Below are 18554 nucleotides of genomic sequence, written 5' to 3' on the forward strand. Positions count from 1 at the left end.
AGTGAGACCCCTCACATTTTTGTAAATGTATTATATCTTTTCATGTGACAACACTGAAGAAATGACACTTTGCTACAATGTAAAGTAGTGAGTGTACAGCTTGTATAACTATAAATTTGCTGTCCCCTCAAAATAACTCAACACATAGTTACATAGGTATTCAGGTTGAAAAAAGACAAGTCCATCTGCGCAACCAATTAAAAAAAAAAAAACCCAACCATACAACACACAGCCATTAATGTCTAAACCGCTGGCAACAAAAGTGAGTATACCGGAATTGACAATGTCCAAATTGGGGCCAATTAGCCGTTTTCCCTCCCCGATGTCATGTGACTCGTTAGTGTTACAAGGTCTCAGGTGTGAATGGGGAGCAGGTGTGTTAAATTTGGTGTTATCGCCCTCACTCTCATACTGGTCACTGGAAGTTCAACATGGCACCTTATGGCAAAGAACTCTAAGGAACTGAAAAAAAGAATTGTTGCTCTGAATAAAGATGGCCTAGGCTATAAGAAGATTGCCAAGACCCTGAACTGAGATGCAGCACGGTGGCCAAGACCATACAGCGGTTTAACAGCACAGGTTTCACTCAGAACAGGCAGCTCCATGGTCGACCAAAGAAGTTGAATGCACATGCTCAGCATCATCTCCAGAGGTTGTCTTTGGGAAATAGACAGCATTACTGCAGAGGTCGAAGGGGTGGGGGTCAGCCTGTCAGTGCTCAGACCATACGCCGCACACTGCATCAAATTGGGTTGCATGGCTGTCATCCCAGAAGGTGATGCACAAGAAAGCCCACAAACAGTTTGAAGACAAGCAGACTAAGGACATGGATTACTGAAACTGTGTCCTATGGTCTGAAGATAAAGTAAACGTATTTGGTTCAGATGGTGTCAAGCGTGTGTGGCGGCATCCAGGTGAATACAAAGACAAATGTGTCTTGCCTACAGTCAAGCATGGTGGTGGGAGTGCCATGGACTAGGGCTGCATGAGAGCTGCTGGCACTGGGGAGCTACTGTTCATTGAGGGAACCATGAATACCAACATGTACTGTGACATACTGAAGCAGAGCATGATCCCCCTCCCTTTGGAGACTGGGCCATAGGGCAGTATTCCAACATAAGTACCCCAAACACATCTCCAAATCCACCACTGCCATGCTAAAGAAGCTGAGGGTAAAGGTGATGGAATGGCCAAGCATGTCTCCAGACCTAAATCCTATTGAGCATCTGTGGGGCATCCCCAAACGGAAGGTGGAGGAGCGCAAGGTCTCTAACATCCACCAGCTCTGTCATGGAGGAGTGGAAGAGGACTCCGGTGGCAACCTGTGAAGCTCTGGTGAACTCTAAGCCCGGGTGGGTTAAGGCAGTGCTGGAAAATAATGGTGGCCACACAAAATATTGAAACTTTGGCCGCAATTTGGACAGGGGTGTACTCCCGTTAGAAACAAAATATAAATCAAGTCGCGCTAAACATTTAGAATGGGAGAGATAAAGTCCATAAATTATAGATGGTGTAATTCGTGGCTCTCAAACCAGGCTCCTCATGGATATATGCTTACCAGAATGGTGAACAATTAATGCAGGTTCTTTGGACCAAAATCTTATCCACTTGATAGAAGAAGAGAACTAGAAAGCTTGTGATAGTAATGTGAACGTTGGGTCATGAATAAAAAAACAAAAAGAAAAAACGCAATAGCGTAAAACCCAACAAAATTTGGCACAATTTGACTATTGACACCAATGTGGTTATCAAGTGATTGAAACGGGAATAGTGCTCAAATGGTGAAAAAAGTGAAACCTCCACCAATCTTATGCGCTGCTTGCAAAACAGAAAAAATGGGCGTGCACAAAAACATCAGAGGAAATGAAGATCCCATATAGAAAGACACCTATAGGTACTCCTTACCAAAAATCAATATTGGCAATCACATAAACACCCAAGTTTCAGTGCTATCCTTCACCAGATAAAATCGCCTCTTACCAAACAGAAGGTAGTAAAACGCTTGCAGGTAACTCAAAATCCAAAGATGAAAGCACTTGTATCTAGAACTCCATATTTGAAGCCGGTTCCAAACCAGATATCTCCAAGGAATGGCCCCAAGGTGATCACCACCATAAAGAAAAAAGAAGCTCCATAGTGTAAAACCGCATAAACTTTTATTGAAAAGAAGGGAATAAAACTTAGAAGTACAAAGAAATCGTTGTTAATAAGCCGCCGGCCGGACGGCTCCGCACATCCGCACTTCCTGGTTGCAGTAAGATGACGTCAGTACGCCGTGTCCTTACGCCGTTTCGTCACAGATGACGTTTTCGTCACAGATGACGTAATTCTATTCCATGTGTACTCCCGTTTGTTGCCAGCGGTTTACACATTAATGGTTGTGTGTGGAGTTATTTTGAGGGGACAGCAAATTTACACTGTTAGTGCTGGTTCACACTCTTGCGGCTGCGGCGATCGCATGTAATATTGGAGCGCACTGCTCCTTCATTACATGCGATCGGCTGTGCGGTGCGAATTCAGCCATACACTTTGTATGGTTAAATTCGCACTGCACCCGCACAAAAGTCGCACATGACCCTGGTTCACACTTGTGAGATCCGATCCTGTGCGAACTGTAAAGATCGCACTGCGATATGCGATCAAACTGGGGGTGTCGTTAACATTTCATTGACACCCCCAGCATATCGCATATGGCAGTGTGAACTGCCAAGGGTGCGTTTGCGATGCGGGAACAGGCTGCGCATTCGTAGCCTTCCCGCATCGCATAAGTGTGAACCGACACTGATACAAGCTGTACACTCACTATTTTACATTGTAGCAAAGTGTAATTTCTTCTGTGTTGTCACATGGAAAGATGTAATAAAATATTTACAAAAAATGTGAGGGGTGTACTCACTTTTGTGAGATACTGTATATACACATTGATATCTTCTGGAACATGCTGTGATATTAGGAGTATAACAAATTATGCAATTCATAGAAACATGATTTCAGCAATAAAATAAATTTATAAACCAATGCTTGCTTAATGAACGGAAAAGTGACTGGTGCTTGAAAAAAATTCACAATCTATCAGTCCATATTAAAGTACTCACAGATATTGAATTATTTTAAGCGCCAGTCACTTTACAGTTCATTAAGCATTGGCTTATGCATTTATTTTATTGCTGACGTTACGTTCATATCAATTGCATAATTTTTTATACTCCTAATATCAGATGTTCCAGAAGATATCAATTTATATATAAGAATTATAGATTTTATTTATTCATTTGGAAAATACAGCACTTGTCACTTATTTTGGATTTAGGAAAATACAGCACTTGTTTATTGGGCACTTTTAATTAGAGGTGAATGTGTGTTTATAGTGATACACAAGGACACCCAGAAAGTACCTTTATATTCATACTTGTGAGTACATGATTATTTACTGGACACCAGTAGGAGGAATTGCTTCCACTATACAATAGCAATTTACACTAATAATGCAGTGCCACATCCACTTTTTATCTTCAATGCAATAATGAAAATAGCTGACAATTTTTTGTTATAATCAATTATGTTGATTGTTTCAGTCCTAATCTCCTGCTTCCTCTAGTGCCTATAATAGGTTTGAATGACAACACTGTGCAGCAGAATAGGGCCTGATAGAAAAATGCATAACTGATCTTTCCGAGGAAGTCAGGATAACTATGATTAAAAATTGTAAAGTCTCTTTTAAAAAAACAAACAAAAACAAACATGGTATACTTACCTCCTATGTGCAGTTAGTGTTGTACATGCCTGCCCGGGGTCCTCCTCTTCTGGGGTCCCTCGCTTTAGCTCCTGGCCCCTCCCTCCTATCGAGTGTCCCCACAGCAAGCAGCTTGCTATGGGGGCATCCAAGCTCAGCTGCAGCTCCGTGTGTCCATTCAGACACAGAACTGCCTTTTGGCCCCGCCCCATCCCTTATGATTGGCTGACTGACTTTAAATGACAGCCTCGGGAGCCAATAGCACTGCGGCGGTGTTCCAGCCATCAGGAGGGAGAGTCCCCGACAGCCAAGGGACTCGTGGACATCGCTGGACAGAGAAGGACCTCAGGTAAGTATTTGGGGGTGCGGGGGAGGGCTGCTACACACAGAAGGTTTTTTATTTTAATGCAAAGAATGCCTTAAGATAAAAAAAAAAAATCAAACTTGTGAACGGGTGTGCTCATGTGAGCAGCTGCGTAGTTACTTGTTTTAAGTAAGCAATTAATAAATCCATTACCTTTGAAATTATCCATCAAAACAAACATTGGAGATGTTCTATATTAAATAGATTGTTCCCTATAGCTAAATAGTGCACCCTGAACTACAAGCAACATAACATTTATGTTAAAAAAATAATAGAAGCAACGGTAATCACGCTGGATGACTATTTGGATGAAAAATTGATCAGTGCACATTTTAGAGCAGAACTGAGGAAGGCTCTTGCCATAATGTGCAAGAATACACATCATTTAAGCCCTGCTGTATGGCTGAATCCCAGGCCCTCAGGTAAAATTCTTGACACTTCCACATACTGTAGCTATCTCCCATTCCACAACATTGTGATGGATTGCAATGCTGGCCAATAAAAAGAGTAGAGGCAGGAAGCATTTGAGCTTGTCTTTGAGAATGGTCTTGGATTGGACTGTAGGGTCAAGGATCTGGAGATTGCTGCGGGTATGTACCTTTATACCTGACAGTTTTAATTATTTTTAGTGAGTTGCTTTAAGTGATATATAAACCTAAAAACTAAAATACAAAATACTGCAGCATACCAGTACGTAGATGAGGTGGCTGCATTCGTTCTCTTTTTTTCAGGCTAAGTATACAATTGTGCTCATAAGTTTACATACCCTGGCAGAATTTATGATTTCTTGGCCATTTTTCTGAGAATATAAATGATAACCCAAACTTTCTTTCATTCATGGTTAGTGTTTGGCTGAAGCCATTTTTTATCAATCAACTGTGTTTACTCTTTTTAAATCAAAAACAGAAACTACCCAAATGACTCTGATCAAAAGTTTACATACCCCAGGATTTAATTCTGAGTATTGCCCCCTTTAACATCAATGACAGCTTGAAGTATTTTGTGGTATTTGTGGATGAGGCTCTTTATCTTCTCAGATGGTAAAGCTGCCCATTCTTCCTGGCAAAAAGCCTCCAGTTCCTGTAAATTCTTGGGCTGTCTCGCATGAACTGCACATTTGAGATCTCCCCAGAGTGGCTCAATGATATTGAGGTCAGGAGACTGAGATGGCCACTCTAGAACCTTCACTTTATTCTTCTGTAGCCAATGACAGGTTGACTTGGCCTTGTGTTTAGGATCTTTGTCATGTTGGAATGTCCAAGTACGTCCCATGCGCAGCTTCCGGGCTGATGAATGCAAATTTTTCTCCAGTATTTTTTGATGACATACTGCATTCATCTTGCCATCAATTCTGACCAAATTTCCTGTGCCTTTTTGGCTCACACATCCCCAAAACATCAGCGATCCACCTCTGTGTTTCACAACAGGGTTCGTACACATTTTTAGCAATAAAATTCCATGACTTTTCCATGACTTCAAGTAAATATTCATGACCTAATGTTTCAGGAAATGTCTATGTAACTATTGTAATTTAACCAAAATTATCAACTATATTCCAATATACTAGAGAAAGAAAAAGATTTGATGGGCACTCCTGCTTGGGGATAAAGCTTCAGTTCAGGCAGTCATGATGGATAAGGTGCAGCTGGACTGGTATGGATGGCACAGATGCACAAATGAGGTGCTTACATCAAGGGCAGCTCTTTGTTAGGCCGAAGCAACAGTCCCATGAACAGGCAGAAAAGAAAGAAAGGCGCCACTCAGTGTAGCAGATGTAAATAATTTTATTGACACATATTAAAAACTTAAATGGAGGTAAGCGTCTATCTTCATAGCTCGGCGTCCTTCTGGGTCCGCAGTGTTTCTGTCGCCAAGGCTGGCCAGCAGCCGGTAAATGACACTAGGGAGAACCAATCAGGGGACTCAGTCAGATTGAGGCAGTGGTGAAGCGCATACCTCACTGGAGGGCGGCTGCACGAACATGACGACGGGCGCGGGGGCTTTATGCGGTAACCGGTTTCGGAGCTTGCGCAAACTGCTCCGAAACAGGTTACCGCCCTTCCCTGCGTCATCGCGTTCGTTCGGCCCTCCAGTGAGGCATGCGCTTTACTGCTGCCTGATCTAAACTGACTGAGTCCCCATTGGTTCTCCCCTAGTATCATCTCCCGGCTGCTGGCCAGCCTCAGCGACAGAAACACCGCGGACCCAGAAGAACGCCGAGCTATGAAGATAGACGCTTACCTCCATGTACGTTTTTAATGTGTCAATAAAATTATTTACATCTGCTACACTGAGTGGCGCCTTTCTCTCTTTCATGCATATTCAAATATACAGTGATTGTGAAACACATCTCCATGACTTTTCCAAAACTTAGTGGGTTAAATTATTTTCCAAAACTTTTCCAGGCCTGTAAATTGCCATTTTAAAATTCCATGACTTTTCCAGATTTTTCATGACCATACGAACCCTGACAGTAGGAATGGTGTACCTTTCATCATAGGCCTTGTTGACTCTCTCCAAACGTAGCGTTTGGTTGTGGCCAAAAAACTCAATTTTGGTCTCATCACTCCAAATGACTTTGTGCCAGAAGGTCTGAGGATTGTCTCTGTGCTGTTTTGCGTATTGTAAGTGGGATAGTTTGTGGCATTTGCATAGTAATGGCTTTCTTCTGGCGAATCGATCATGCAGCCCATCTTTCTTCAAGTGCCTCCTTATTGTGCATCTTGAAACAGCCACACCACGTTTTCAGAGAGTCCTGTATTTTACCTGAAGTTATTTGTGGGTTTTTCTTTGTATCCCAAACAAATTTTCCTGGCAGTTATGGCTGAAATTTTAGTTGGTCTACCTGACCGTGGTTTGGTTTCAACAGAACCCCTCGTTTTCCACTTCTGAATTAGAGTTTGAACACTGCTGATTGGTGATCTCAATTCCTTGGATATCTTTTTATTTCCCTTTCCTGTTTTATACAGTTCAACTACCTTTTCCTGCAGATCCTTTGACAATTATTTTGCTTTTCCCATGACTCCAGAAACATCAGTGCAGCACTGGATGAAAGATGCAAGGGTCTGTTAGGAGTCCAGAAACGAATTGACCTTTTATACACACACATACTAATTACAAGCTAACAGATCACAGGTGAGGATGGTTACCCTTTAATAGCCATTCAAACCCCTTTGTGTCAACTTGTGTGCATGTTATCAGGCCAAATTCACCAGGGTATGTAAACTTTTGATCAGGGTCATTTAGGTAGTTTCTGTTGTCATGATTTAAAAAAGAGTAAACACAGTTGATTGCTAATAAATGGCTTCAGCCAAACACTAACCATGAGTGAAAGAAAAGTTTTGTGTTATTATTCATATTCTCTGAAAAATAGCCAAGAAATCATAAATTCTGCCAGGGTATGTAAACCTATGAGCACAACTGTATTTACTGCAAGTACAGAAAAATACCTGTTGCCCTTGTCAGAATCCCAAGTGTACTTTTAACTTTCTATTCACTGAACAGCTATTACAAGCAATATTATCTTTCCCAGCTATCTTCTGTAAACCATAAAATACTTCCCACCTAAGTAGAGGCTGTGAAGAAAGGCAGAAGTGTCTGTAGTTCAAATGAGTAGAGCAGCCCTGATGGTACAACACTGCTCTCCATAGATGTACAGTACAGTGAAAGAGCATTGTCACTATGATAGGAAGGAAGTATGTTACTGGTAGGATTATTAGATAAATATAAAGGCAATAACAGCCTAAAAAAAGGAAAACTAATGCAGGCATCACATCTAAGGACCGATAAGCTGCGATACATTATTTTTTGTGGTTTAGTTAGATATGCTTTAAGTGACATGAGCATGAAATAAAACTCCACCACCAATAATTAGACCAAACACATAAAACTTACAGCACGCATTCATTCTTGTATAAGACTTTTTTTGCATTTTTTTTTTCATTTTCTCTTCTTTCTTAATAAGAAAAAAAGTTATTCCTAGGTGAATGGAACATCCTTTTGATAAGATACAAACCAAAAAAAAAAAAATCAGGAAGATACAAAAGTGGAAAGCTCCACTGGTTCAGTCATTCTCCCCTCTGCACACCCATCGCATCTATCTAAAAGATGGAATTGCAAAGTCAGAGCAACCTCCACTGGAGCCAGTCAAGCACCCCAGGTCAGCTGCTGCAGGCGGTGGAAAGGAGATCTGGAAGTGTCAAGGTGGATGGGGCACTGGGCTGTCAATATTCTCTGGAACATGCAGCTATACAAGTCCTCCAGGGCTAGTAGGAAAGGTAGATTTACAGAAAAAAAAAAAAGAGCATCATTCAATGTAGAGATCACAAAGTGAGCATGTTATAAACTGGTGGAAGAGGAAAGTAGGGGTGGAGGGGGAGGCAAGCAGAGAAAAAATGGAGACGGGAGAATGGGATGAGTGGAAGAAGTCCAATGTCTATATCAGCTGTGGTCTGGAGAAGGGTCCCGCCGCAGGGTGTTTTTCTTCACTGAGTCCAAGTATTCCTGTTGTGACACGGCTAAAACAGAGGCGAGTATTTCATCGTCATCCCAGTCCTTCAGACCTATGGGCAAGAAGAAATAGCAGTATTGGAAATTGTAAATAGTAGCTTCTCAACAGATCCAAGGAGCCAGGACACTCACCAAATGCTGTGGGGGACATGTGCTGCATGATGGCTCTGCATTCCACCGGGTACAAAGACACCAAGGGGGAAGTTGCTCTGTCAGCTCCGGAGTTGCTTGGGCCTACAAGACAAAAAACATGTCATTGTGAAATCAGGTGACCATACAGAACTAGAATACCCCCAAATATGTGCTGTATTGGTTTAAGCAAATGTGTTGTTGACTCTATCCGGCCGAAGAGTCTCAGGCTGGGCTCACACATATGCTAATTGGATGTGGGTTTCCTGCATCTGATTTGCATGACTGGTGAGTGTGACCGGCTCTCAAAAGAGCCAGTTCACACAGGTCCGGGGTGGCCGTGGTCCACATTAAAAAAGGGTCCCGTGCGTCTTTTGGTGCAAACTTAGGCAAGAATTCTGACCGGATTCGCACTTGAACCGGTAAACAGGGATGCACTGGACCTCAGGCACAAACTCATGGCTGCTTATGTGTGAACCCGGCCTTAAAGCTTAGAGCCAAGGTTAATCTTGTGACTGGTGCCAAAATATATTACCCATGGTGCAAAGGTCAAAACTGATCTTTTCATTTTGCAATTAAAGCAGTATTTCGATCCTCTCTCTTCACTTCTCGTTGCACCATCTTTAAAAATTTGTGGATGCAAATGTGCAGATGTGCCGCAGGGCTGTCAGGTAATTGGCACCAGGCAGAGACTTGTGGCATGTCTGCGCTAGTGCAGGAGATCTTGGCGCATGCCAATAAATGTTGTTAGTTTTCTGAAATCAGGTATACTGTAGAGACCTGTGGCAACTGTGCGCATGCACCGGGATTCCCTGCACATTTGCATACATGCTTAAAAAAGAGTGGCGCCTGGGTTGCCGCCTGAATTCTCCCCAAACCCCCCTCCCCATTATGTATCCTGGGCTCCGCTTGCCCATCTTTTTGCCCAGGACTGGCATAGTGTGTGCCGCTGGGTAGAGGGGGTGGGGAGGAGAGCGGACACACAGCCACTCTCCTCTCCTCCTAGTTGCTGACCCAGAAGGGACATGTGACATAATTTCCGGGTCCTCATTGACAGTTTCCCCGGCCAGAAAAGAATGTAAACGCAGTGCCATGTGCATTGCATTACATTCAGTGTAGCACAGGGGATCCATGCAGGGACTTTTAGACCCTGGATGTCTCATTAAAGAGAACCTGTCACCAAACAAAAATCACATAGGGGGGTTTTTGTCCCCTATGTGAAGGAAAAAAAAAAAAAAGTAAAAACAATTTTTTTTTTATAGTTGTAAAAAATTAAGTTACACCCAAACATATAAACCCGCCCCCTCCCCACAAAAAATGGAGGCCCCCCCACATATACGCACGTACAAACGTAAACGCACACGGCAGGGCGCCTACACCTGAAAACGGTGATTGCGATACACTTTACATATCGCTGCACACGCCAGAATGAGAGCAATAATTCTAGCAATAATTCTAGCACCAAACCTCCTTTGTAAAGCTAAACTGATGACCTATAGAGGGCTTTTTAAAGCGTTGCCTATAGAAAATATAGGGTACTGACATTTTTTAGGTTTGACATGTTGGGTATCTATTTACTTAGCCTTAATTAGCCTTTTTTTTAGATTTTACCCAAAAAAATGGGTAATTTATTGCATTTTTGTGTTCCCTAAAATGAACTTTAAATGCGTTTTCTTAATGAAATTTTGTGGTAATACCCCATGCGATATAAAAAAAAAGGTTTAAACTAACCACTATTCTTTTCTCTAGGGGGTCTGCTTTCAGAAAATATACAATGTTGGGGGGGGGGGGTTTTAAAAGTGTGCACAACTCTGGCTGTGAAAGGGTTAAAGAACAAGTTCACCTTCAGGAACATGTTAAATTCGTAAGATTTGTTAGGCTGCATAACCCGATGGTTTTTTATACAGCAGGCGATCTTTCACATAAAAGTTGTCCTGGCTGCGGATTTACCACAGGATCACATTTATGGCCAGCGGGAGAGGGGCCCCCCGCCTCTTCCTGGACGTTTTCCTTGCTTAGAGGAGCCGTCTTAGCGGCGAAAATGATCCAACCCTGTGCAGTGATTGGCAGGAAGTCGAGTGAGGGCAAGATAGCCCCCCACCGGAGGACTAGAGAGACAAACGTCACTTCTGCCCACGGCCTTGCAGGGCCAGTTTTTCAATTTTTTTTTTGCTTTGAAGTGTAAATGAAAGATCTGAGGTCTCTTTGACCCCAGATCTCGTATTAAAGAGGCCCTGTCAAGCTTATTCCTATTACAAGGAATGTTTACATTCCTTGTAATAGGAATAAAAGTAATCAATTTTTTTTTTTTTTTTAAAAAGGGACGGTATAAAAATGAAAAGGAAAAAAAATGAGATTTTTTTTTTTTTTAAATGCCACATCTGTTGCGCGCAGAAGCGAACGCTTATGCAAGTCGCGCCCACATATGTAAATGGTATTCAAATCACGCATGTGAGGTATTGCCACAATCATTAAATCGAGAGCAATAATTCTAACATAAGAACTCCTTTAACTCTAAACAGGTTACCTGTAAACATTTTTAAAGCATCGCCTATGTTCAAGTACCGTAGTTGGTGGCCATTTCATGAGCGTGCGCAATTTTGAAGCATAACATGTTCTGTATCAATATACTCGGCAAAACATTTTTCACATTATACAAAAAAATTGGGCTAATTTTACTGTTTTCTTATTAACCGGTTGCCGACCGCCGCACGACTATATACTGCGGCGGTCAGCCCCGGCCAGGCAGAGTGACGTATCGGTACGTCACTCGCCTGTCACTGACTTGCGAGCCTATCGCGGCTCGTTCACAGGCAAGTCAGTGCGTGTGACCGGCGGACTCGATGTCCGCCAGTCACACTGCGATCGCTCCTGTGAAGGGAGAAAGACAGAGCAGCATGTGTAAACAAGCTGCCTGTCAGTTCTCCCTGTGTAAAAGTGGAGATCTGACCGTTCTACTATGTAGAACGGTTGATCTTTGCTTTTACACCAATAGGAATGTCCCTACACAGTTAGAATCACGCCCCTAGGACACACTTAACCCCTCCCTGTCCAATAAAGTTAACCCCTTCCCTGCCAGTGTCATTTTTGCAGTAACAGTGCATATGTATAGCACTGATTACTGCAGTAATGTCACTGGTAACCCCAAAAGTGTCAAAAATGTCAGTCAAGGGTCCGATCTGTCCGCCGCAATGTCGCAGTACCGAAAAAAAAAAATCGCAGATCGCCGCCATTACGCGTTAAAAAAAAAAAAAACAAAAATGACAAAAATCTTTCCCTTTGTTAGTAAACGCGATAACTTTTGCGCAAACCAATCAAAATACGCTTTTTGCGATTTTTTTTACCAAACATAGGTAGCATAAAACAAATTGGCCGAAAAATGTTAAAAAATTTTGATTTTTACTTTTTTTTTGGGGAATTTCATATAAAAAAATGTGAAAAATATTGTTATTTTTGCAAAATTTACGCTCTTTTTTTGTTTATAGCGCGTGATCAAAAAATCGCACAGGTGATCAAATACCACCAAAAGAAAGCTCTGTTTGTGGGAAAAAAAGGGCGTCAAATTCGTTTAGGTACAGCGTCGCACGACCGCGCAATTGTCCGTTAAAGTCACGCAGTAAAAAAGCGCAAAAAAACCCCTGGTCCTTTAGCAGCCAAATCCTCCGGGGCTTAAGTGGTTAAAAAACACAGTGTGACAAAGTATTGCAATGATCTCCATTTTATTCTCTAAAAATACTAAAAAATACTGATTTTAATTTGTAAACAACAAATGTCAGAAATAGGCTTGGTCTTTAAGTGGTTAAATGACATCACATGCAGATTGAAGGTCATCCTTTTGATCTTCATATGAAAGAAACAGTAAATGCAAAGTAACAACGTTCCTTTGTATTTCTGAATCAAGCTTTGAAACGGTGTTTACAAACACTGCTCAGAAACTCTATATTTGACAGCAATAGACCTATTACTTAGCAAGTTCCAACTGCCATTTTTGACAGCCAGGAATGGGTGAGAGGGACAGGGTGTGCTACATACACCTAGTGAACATCAATTACTTTTTTTTTTTTTTTTTTTGAGTACACATAGCATGCACAAAGGTACAAGTGAATCTCTGGGCAATTTTTTTTTTGGATAGTGCAAGGAAGGGTTTAAGGGTCATGTTTTTAATCCTGTCTGTGTATTTGCTGGGAAGATTTTTCCCAGTGACCAGTAACCTGAACAGAAAGTGAAAGGAAAATCCCAAATTCACGGATGTCACTAGAACAAGTGTTGATGGAATGCAGACACCATATTTTGGGTAGGGATGATAATATAATAGAATGGTCCTTTAGCAATCAATAGACAAAATAAGATCACATAAAAAAAAAAAAAATTTGGCAAGCAAATACAACACACAAAAAAAGTGGAAAAATGATATCAAACATTTTAATCACTACAAAATCAGTTAAAAACAAAACAGCACAGGTTTTAGACAGACATTCTTCAATGTGTTCATATATCACGTTAAAAATACAACCAGAAACATCGTTCCCCATTAAGATAAAGACTTTCCACTATCCATTTTTTCTACTGAACACATATCAAGAACATTGGTGCAGAGATGAATAGACAGATTGCCACTGATAACCTCTCCTGAAAAAAAAAAAAACGGGATGTATGTACTTACTGTAAAATCCATTTCTCTGAGTTCAGACAGACACAGCGCTCCATAAATCGTAACTACTGGGTTATATTGCCTCCTTCAGAAGTAGGACTAGGCAGAACAAAAAAAGACCTGGCTACGCCCATGGGCCGTCATCAGCTTGGTATACAACCCCCTCTCTGCTTTAGGCAATCAGTTTAGTAGCAAGCAGTATTAGAAGTATCAGAACTCCATAGAGGGGTGGGTGCTGTGTCCGTCGATGAACTCAGAAAAATTGATTTTACAGTAAGTGCAAACATCCCATTTTCTCTTTCGTTCATCGATGGACACAGCGATCCATAAATCATAACTACTAGGATATCCAAAAGCAGTGCCAAAATAAAAATGAGGGGTGGGGAAAATAACCCAAGGCTAAACATAAGAGCCCTTAACCAGGACACAGGAGCCTTAACCGGGTCACAGGAGCCCCGTCTGAAAAATAAAAAAAAAAAAGTTTAAAGAAAAACACCCCTCAAGACGGAAGAGCCCCTCTTAAAGAGCAGCCTGCAAAACTTTGCAGCCAAAAAAAGCATCCGCAGATTCCCAAGTATTGACTTCATAGAATTGTGTGAAGGTATGCACCGACAACCAAGTGGCTGCCTTGCAAACTTGCGATATTTGTTCCTGATGACGGAAGGCCCAAGAAGTACTCCGCGCTCGAGTAGAATGCGTCATGACAGGGAAAGGTGAAACCTGACCTTAGTCAAATATGCCTGAGTCACCATCTGCCTAAATCCATCTGGAGATGGTAGCCGAAAAAGCGGCCAGCCCTTTCCTTGGTCTATCCGTAACCACAAAAAGCGAGTCTGACCACCGAAAGGACTCTGTAGCTGCCAGATACCCCCGAATCGTAGGAACCACATCTAAGGTATGCAAAGCAAATTCCCTGGGATGAGCCAGCTTGGGACACAAGGAAGGCAACACAATCTCCTCATTCAAATAAAAGTCAGAGACAACTTTGGGCAGGAATGATGGACAGGGACAAAGAACCACTTTATCCCTATGGACCACTTAATAGGGACTGCGACAAGATAATACCGGCAATTCTGATATCCTGCTGGCCAAGGTAAAAGTCATCAAGAATGTCACCTGGGATAACGTAGGCAAGGGAATCTCCCGAATATTTTCGAATGGAGGTTTCTGGAGAACCGAAAGCACTAAGTTTAAATCCTACAATGGAAAAAGAGACCATACAGGTGGGGCCAGATGTCAAACCCCGTAAATGAAGGTACGAACTAAAGAGTGCATGGCTAGGGGTCACTGAAAGAAGATTGCTAGGGCAGACACCTAGCCCTTGATGGTAATCAAGGCAAACTTCTAAAGAAAGGATAAGATCTGAGCCACAGAAAAGGATCGAGGATGAGTGCCAATCGACTCACACCAAGAAATGTATGATTTCCACATACGATGTTATATCTTACTGGAAGACTACTTCCTCTCCTTCATCATAGTAGGGATCACTGATCCAGGCAGACCTCTATCCCTCAATACCTGTCTTTCAATAGATAAGCCACTAAAATAAGCAAATGGAAAGCAGGATGGTAGATCACCCCCCTGGGACAACTGGTCTTCTCTGAGAGGAAGCCCCCCAAGAGATGTTTATGGCCACCAGGCTGATTGGAAGATCCTCATCCTTGATTCTGTGCAGGAATTGTAGAAGAAGCCTGAGCCGAGGATGATGTTGGCCTTACCGTGGCCCTTTGACGCCTGCCAAAGGAACCCATGACCTCGCCACGAAACTTGGTATCCTCCTGTGTAGCTGAACCTGCTAAAGGAGCTGCATGTAGGACTGTGCAAACAGGAAGGTGGATACCACCAGACTCAAAACCTGTATGCAAAAGGGGAGAGAGAACTATCTGTGTGACAGCAGCCGATGAATCACGGCCTGTGGTTCCTGAAGTTTGTCCAGAAGGGCCAACCTGGTCAGAATTAGAATCAGACCTAGGTAAATCAATTCCCTGGACAGGGATAGGTAGTTCGGACATCACCTGAACCTTTGCAGGAATTAAATCCGCACAAGGAGACTCAGGACCTAAAAACCTGAAGAGGGCAAGCTCAGTCCCCCTTTCGTGGATCCCTTTGGCACTCATGAAGGAGGTCCACGAGGCCGGAAACCAGGGAAGATGTCCCCCCACCCCAATAATGGGTGAAAGCAGACCGTTATGCTGAAGGGGTCTTGTCTGCGGGTCCGGAGAAGCTAGCTCTAGGCTTACCAGACCAAAGATGCTTGGAACCTCTTGGGGAAGAATTGAAAGCTCCATTTTCCTTATTCTCCGTCCCAGAAGCATAAAATTATGTTCTATGTGCTGAGAAGTAGGGCCCCCTTCTGCGAGGAGGCTCCTTCTCTATCTTAGACTATGGCAGGAAGGTACCCCCCCCCCCCGTGGTACCCTTAATGATATCATCCAGGGTAGCCCCAAACAGGCAATCGCCTTGAAAGGGCAGATCAATGAGAGCTTCCTTAGAGGATTAGTCTGCGGACCAATTCTTAAGCCACAGCACGCGCCTAATCACCACCTCTGAAACAAAGTTTGGACAGCACAGGAGCTGTATCCAAAGCTGCATCACAAATTAACTGCAACCCATGGGCCAACTGGTCTGCTAATTCAACATAAGCAGCGGGGGCCTGCTCAACCCCAAGGCCAGGGCGCAAAAGCTTGGCCCATTCAGTTAGGGTCTGAGACACCAGGGCTGAGGCAAAGACTGGCGGCAATGTCGAACCAGCCATAGTAAACATGCTGCGTGCCACAGCCTCCGCTTTCCTTTCATCTGGGTCCTTACAGAACAGGGGTTCCTCTACTGGGATCATGGCAGCTTTGTTCACCCTGGAAACAGGAGGGTTCACCGCTGGTGGACTATTCTACTTTTTATAAGTGACTCCTTAAAAGCGTAACGTACAGCAAAACGTTTGGGGACCACAAAGGGTAATTTTGGTTGTTTCCATTCCTTAAAGGAAAACCTGTCAAAATAAGGCACATTAGGGAAACACCTTTGGAGTGCGAGGTGACTTATGCGTACCAAAACGACACGGCCATGTCCGTGGCTACATCAGCCGCATCCTCCATTTTTAAAGTCTCATGCACTGCAGTGATAAGTGTGTCTACCAGCGCTTAATTCTCTGCTGCGACCATGGAAGAATCATCCTCATTATCGGATGGATCTGGGGGTGTGATATTAAGCCGCCCTGGACGGGCCGCATCCACGGCAGCATCAGACTCAGAATCAGATGAGACAGATGGATGATGTAGGCCTTTGCCCACACCCGACTTGCACCCAGGACACTAAGGACTGCAGGACCACCGTCAGTGCAACCATTAGAAGCTAGGGTTCCGAGGGATCTGCTACCTCCACAAGGGGGTCAGTGGGGGATAGACAAACAAGGCCGCCAGCTGGAGACCAGCCAGACTAAGGAAAAATGGCCGCCATCAGCTACAGATGCTATAGCATGCTGCCAGGATCTTTCCTGCGCCCTCTGCAACGCTGCACCCTCTGCAAGGGGAACCCACCTGAAGGTAGGACACACGTTAGGGGAGACTCTGCTGCGCACTCTGCAACGGTCTCTGCACTAGGACCCCCCTGCACTATACCCACACTGCAAACAGTAGGGCATGCACCTAGGGGTCTCCTACACTGGGACTCCTCCAGACTACCAGGGCAGGATGTACACTATACAAGGACCTTTACAGAGTGAGGCTAGTGGGGGAGACCCCAAGGGTCTCAGCTGCATCCTCTGCCCTGGGACCCCCATCAGACTCCAGGTCCAGACAAGGGGGGAAAGGGAGTGGGGGATTTAAGGATAGGAGGGAACCTGCAGGCAGGTCCAACCGTCCCTGGAGGTTACCCGCGTCCACCCCAAAAAAACGGCAAAAGGGGAGAGGAGGGACTGTACTTACCCTTCCATGGTGCGGGTAACGCTCCAGACAGAATCCTCGCCACCGAAGTAGGGGAGCTGTCGGCCAAGGGACCGCTGCGACTCAGACCTGGAGGAGGCAATATAACCCAGTAGTTATGATTTATGGAGCGATTGGTCTGTCGATGAATGAAAGAGAAAGCTAGTTTTCTAGCTATTACACTGATTCAATAGCTTTGTTAATCTGCTCACCCAAAAAGACTAGTATAAACCCATTCTAAATATGTATGCACAGTGTCTGAACAGCACTGCAAAGTGGAGTAATTTGGTAGGCCAGGTATTTGACGTATAAGGCTACATTCACACCAGCAATTAAGGCCAGTGTAATGGCAGAAATCTTTTGTTTACAGCTGTGGATGAGAGGAGCTAGGTGCAGTCACTGACGAACTTGGTATATCTAAGAATTTTGCCAAAAACTTGAGTCCATGGCAAAAATCAATGGCTGCAGTTACCTGGTGCACATGGCGAGGGAGGTTTTGCTAACACTAGGGCATTCCCAGGGGAAGACGGCTTTGTTTGATCTCCATGAATATCAGGGTGTTCAGGGGACCCTGCTGTGCTCCGCTGTCTTGGTGAACGCCCACTCCATTCTTCTGGACCACTTGATGCTGCAGCTGTAGCAGAACTGCAGGTTGCACTTGCCTTGCGGGGCTGTGAATATAAAGAAAGATTGGAGGTTTCTCGTTAGGAACATAATCAATAGGAAGAGAAAAAAGGAAACAGGCACATAGAAGTTGCGGATGAGACAGAAAGCATGAAAGGCCAAGTTTTGATTGCAAAATGAGTAAATTAAATAAAAAAAACAAGGACATAAATATATTGCCAATAGTGTTACCTGTCTAGCCTGCTTCTCTTGGTCCCTTAACCACTGCAGATAAGATTCCCGAGCAACTTGTTCCTCAATGGCCTCATTTGTAGCTTCCCAGTCTGTGGCCCTCTTTTTATCTTCTAACATTTGTTGCTCGATCCAGGACTCTTCTGAGGTGCGAATGGCATTTTTCATCAGCGACTGATCTGCATACTAAAAACAGACAGCTTGAAAGAGCCTCATAGTGATATCACTATTGAGAAATACAAGAGAATCTAATGTGATCAGCCAATCAGACTTCAGCTGTCAATTTTCCAGTGCTAACAAATAACCAAATATGAGGTGTTTCTTTTGCCCTGAAATAAAACCTAGCTCTGCTGGATTCCCTGAGAGGGATTATATAGTATTGAGGGGTAATCTATC

At 43.5% G+C, this 18554-nt stretch overlaps 1 protein-coding gene across 2 annotated transcripts in view; it reads right to left on the bottom strand.

The window, feature by feature from the left end:
• Positions 1–7984: 7984 nt before the first annotated feature.
• OTUD5 (OTU deubiquitinase 5) overlaps positions 7985–18554 on the bottom strand; it is a 139276-nt gene continuing 128706 nt past the window's right edge. For both annotated transcript variants that reach the window (XM_082262826.1, XM_082262825.1), the window contains exons 6-9: positions 18159–18344; positions 17776–17974; positions 8739–8840; positions 7985–8659 (exon numbers count right to left, since the gene is read on the bottom strand). In XM_082262826.1, coding sequence (XP_082118952.1) covers positions 8538–8659; positions 8739–8840; positions 17776–17974; positions 18159–18344 — 609 coding nt within the window. In that variant the 3' untranslated portion in view covers positions 7985–8537. The remainder of the gene's footprint in view (positions 8660–8738; positions 8841–17775; positions 17975–18158; positions 18345–18554) is intronic.

The sequence above is a fragment of the Pelophylax lessonae genome (assembly GCF_965119305.1).
Source record: "Pelophylax lessonae genome assembly, chromosome: 7".
In the NCBI taxonomy this organism is placed as follows: Eukaryota; Metazoa; Chordata; class Amphibia; order Anura; family Ranidae; genus Pelophylax; species Pelophylax lessonae.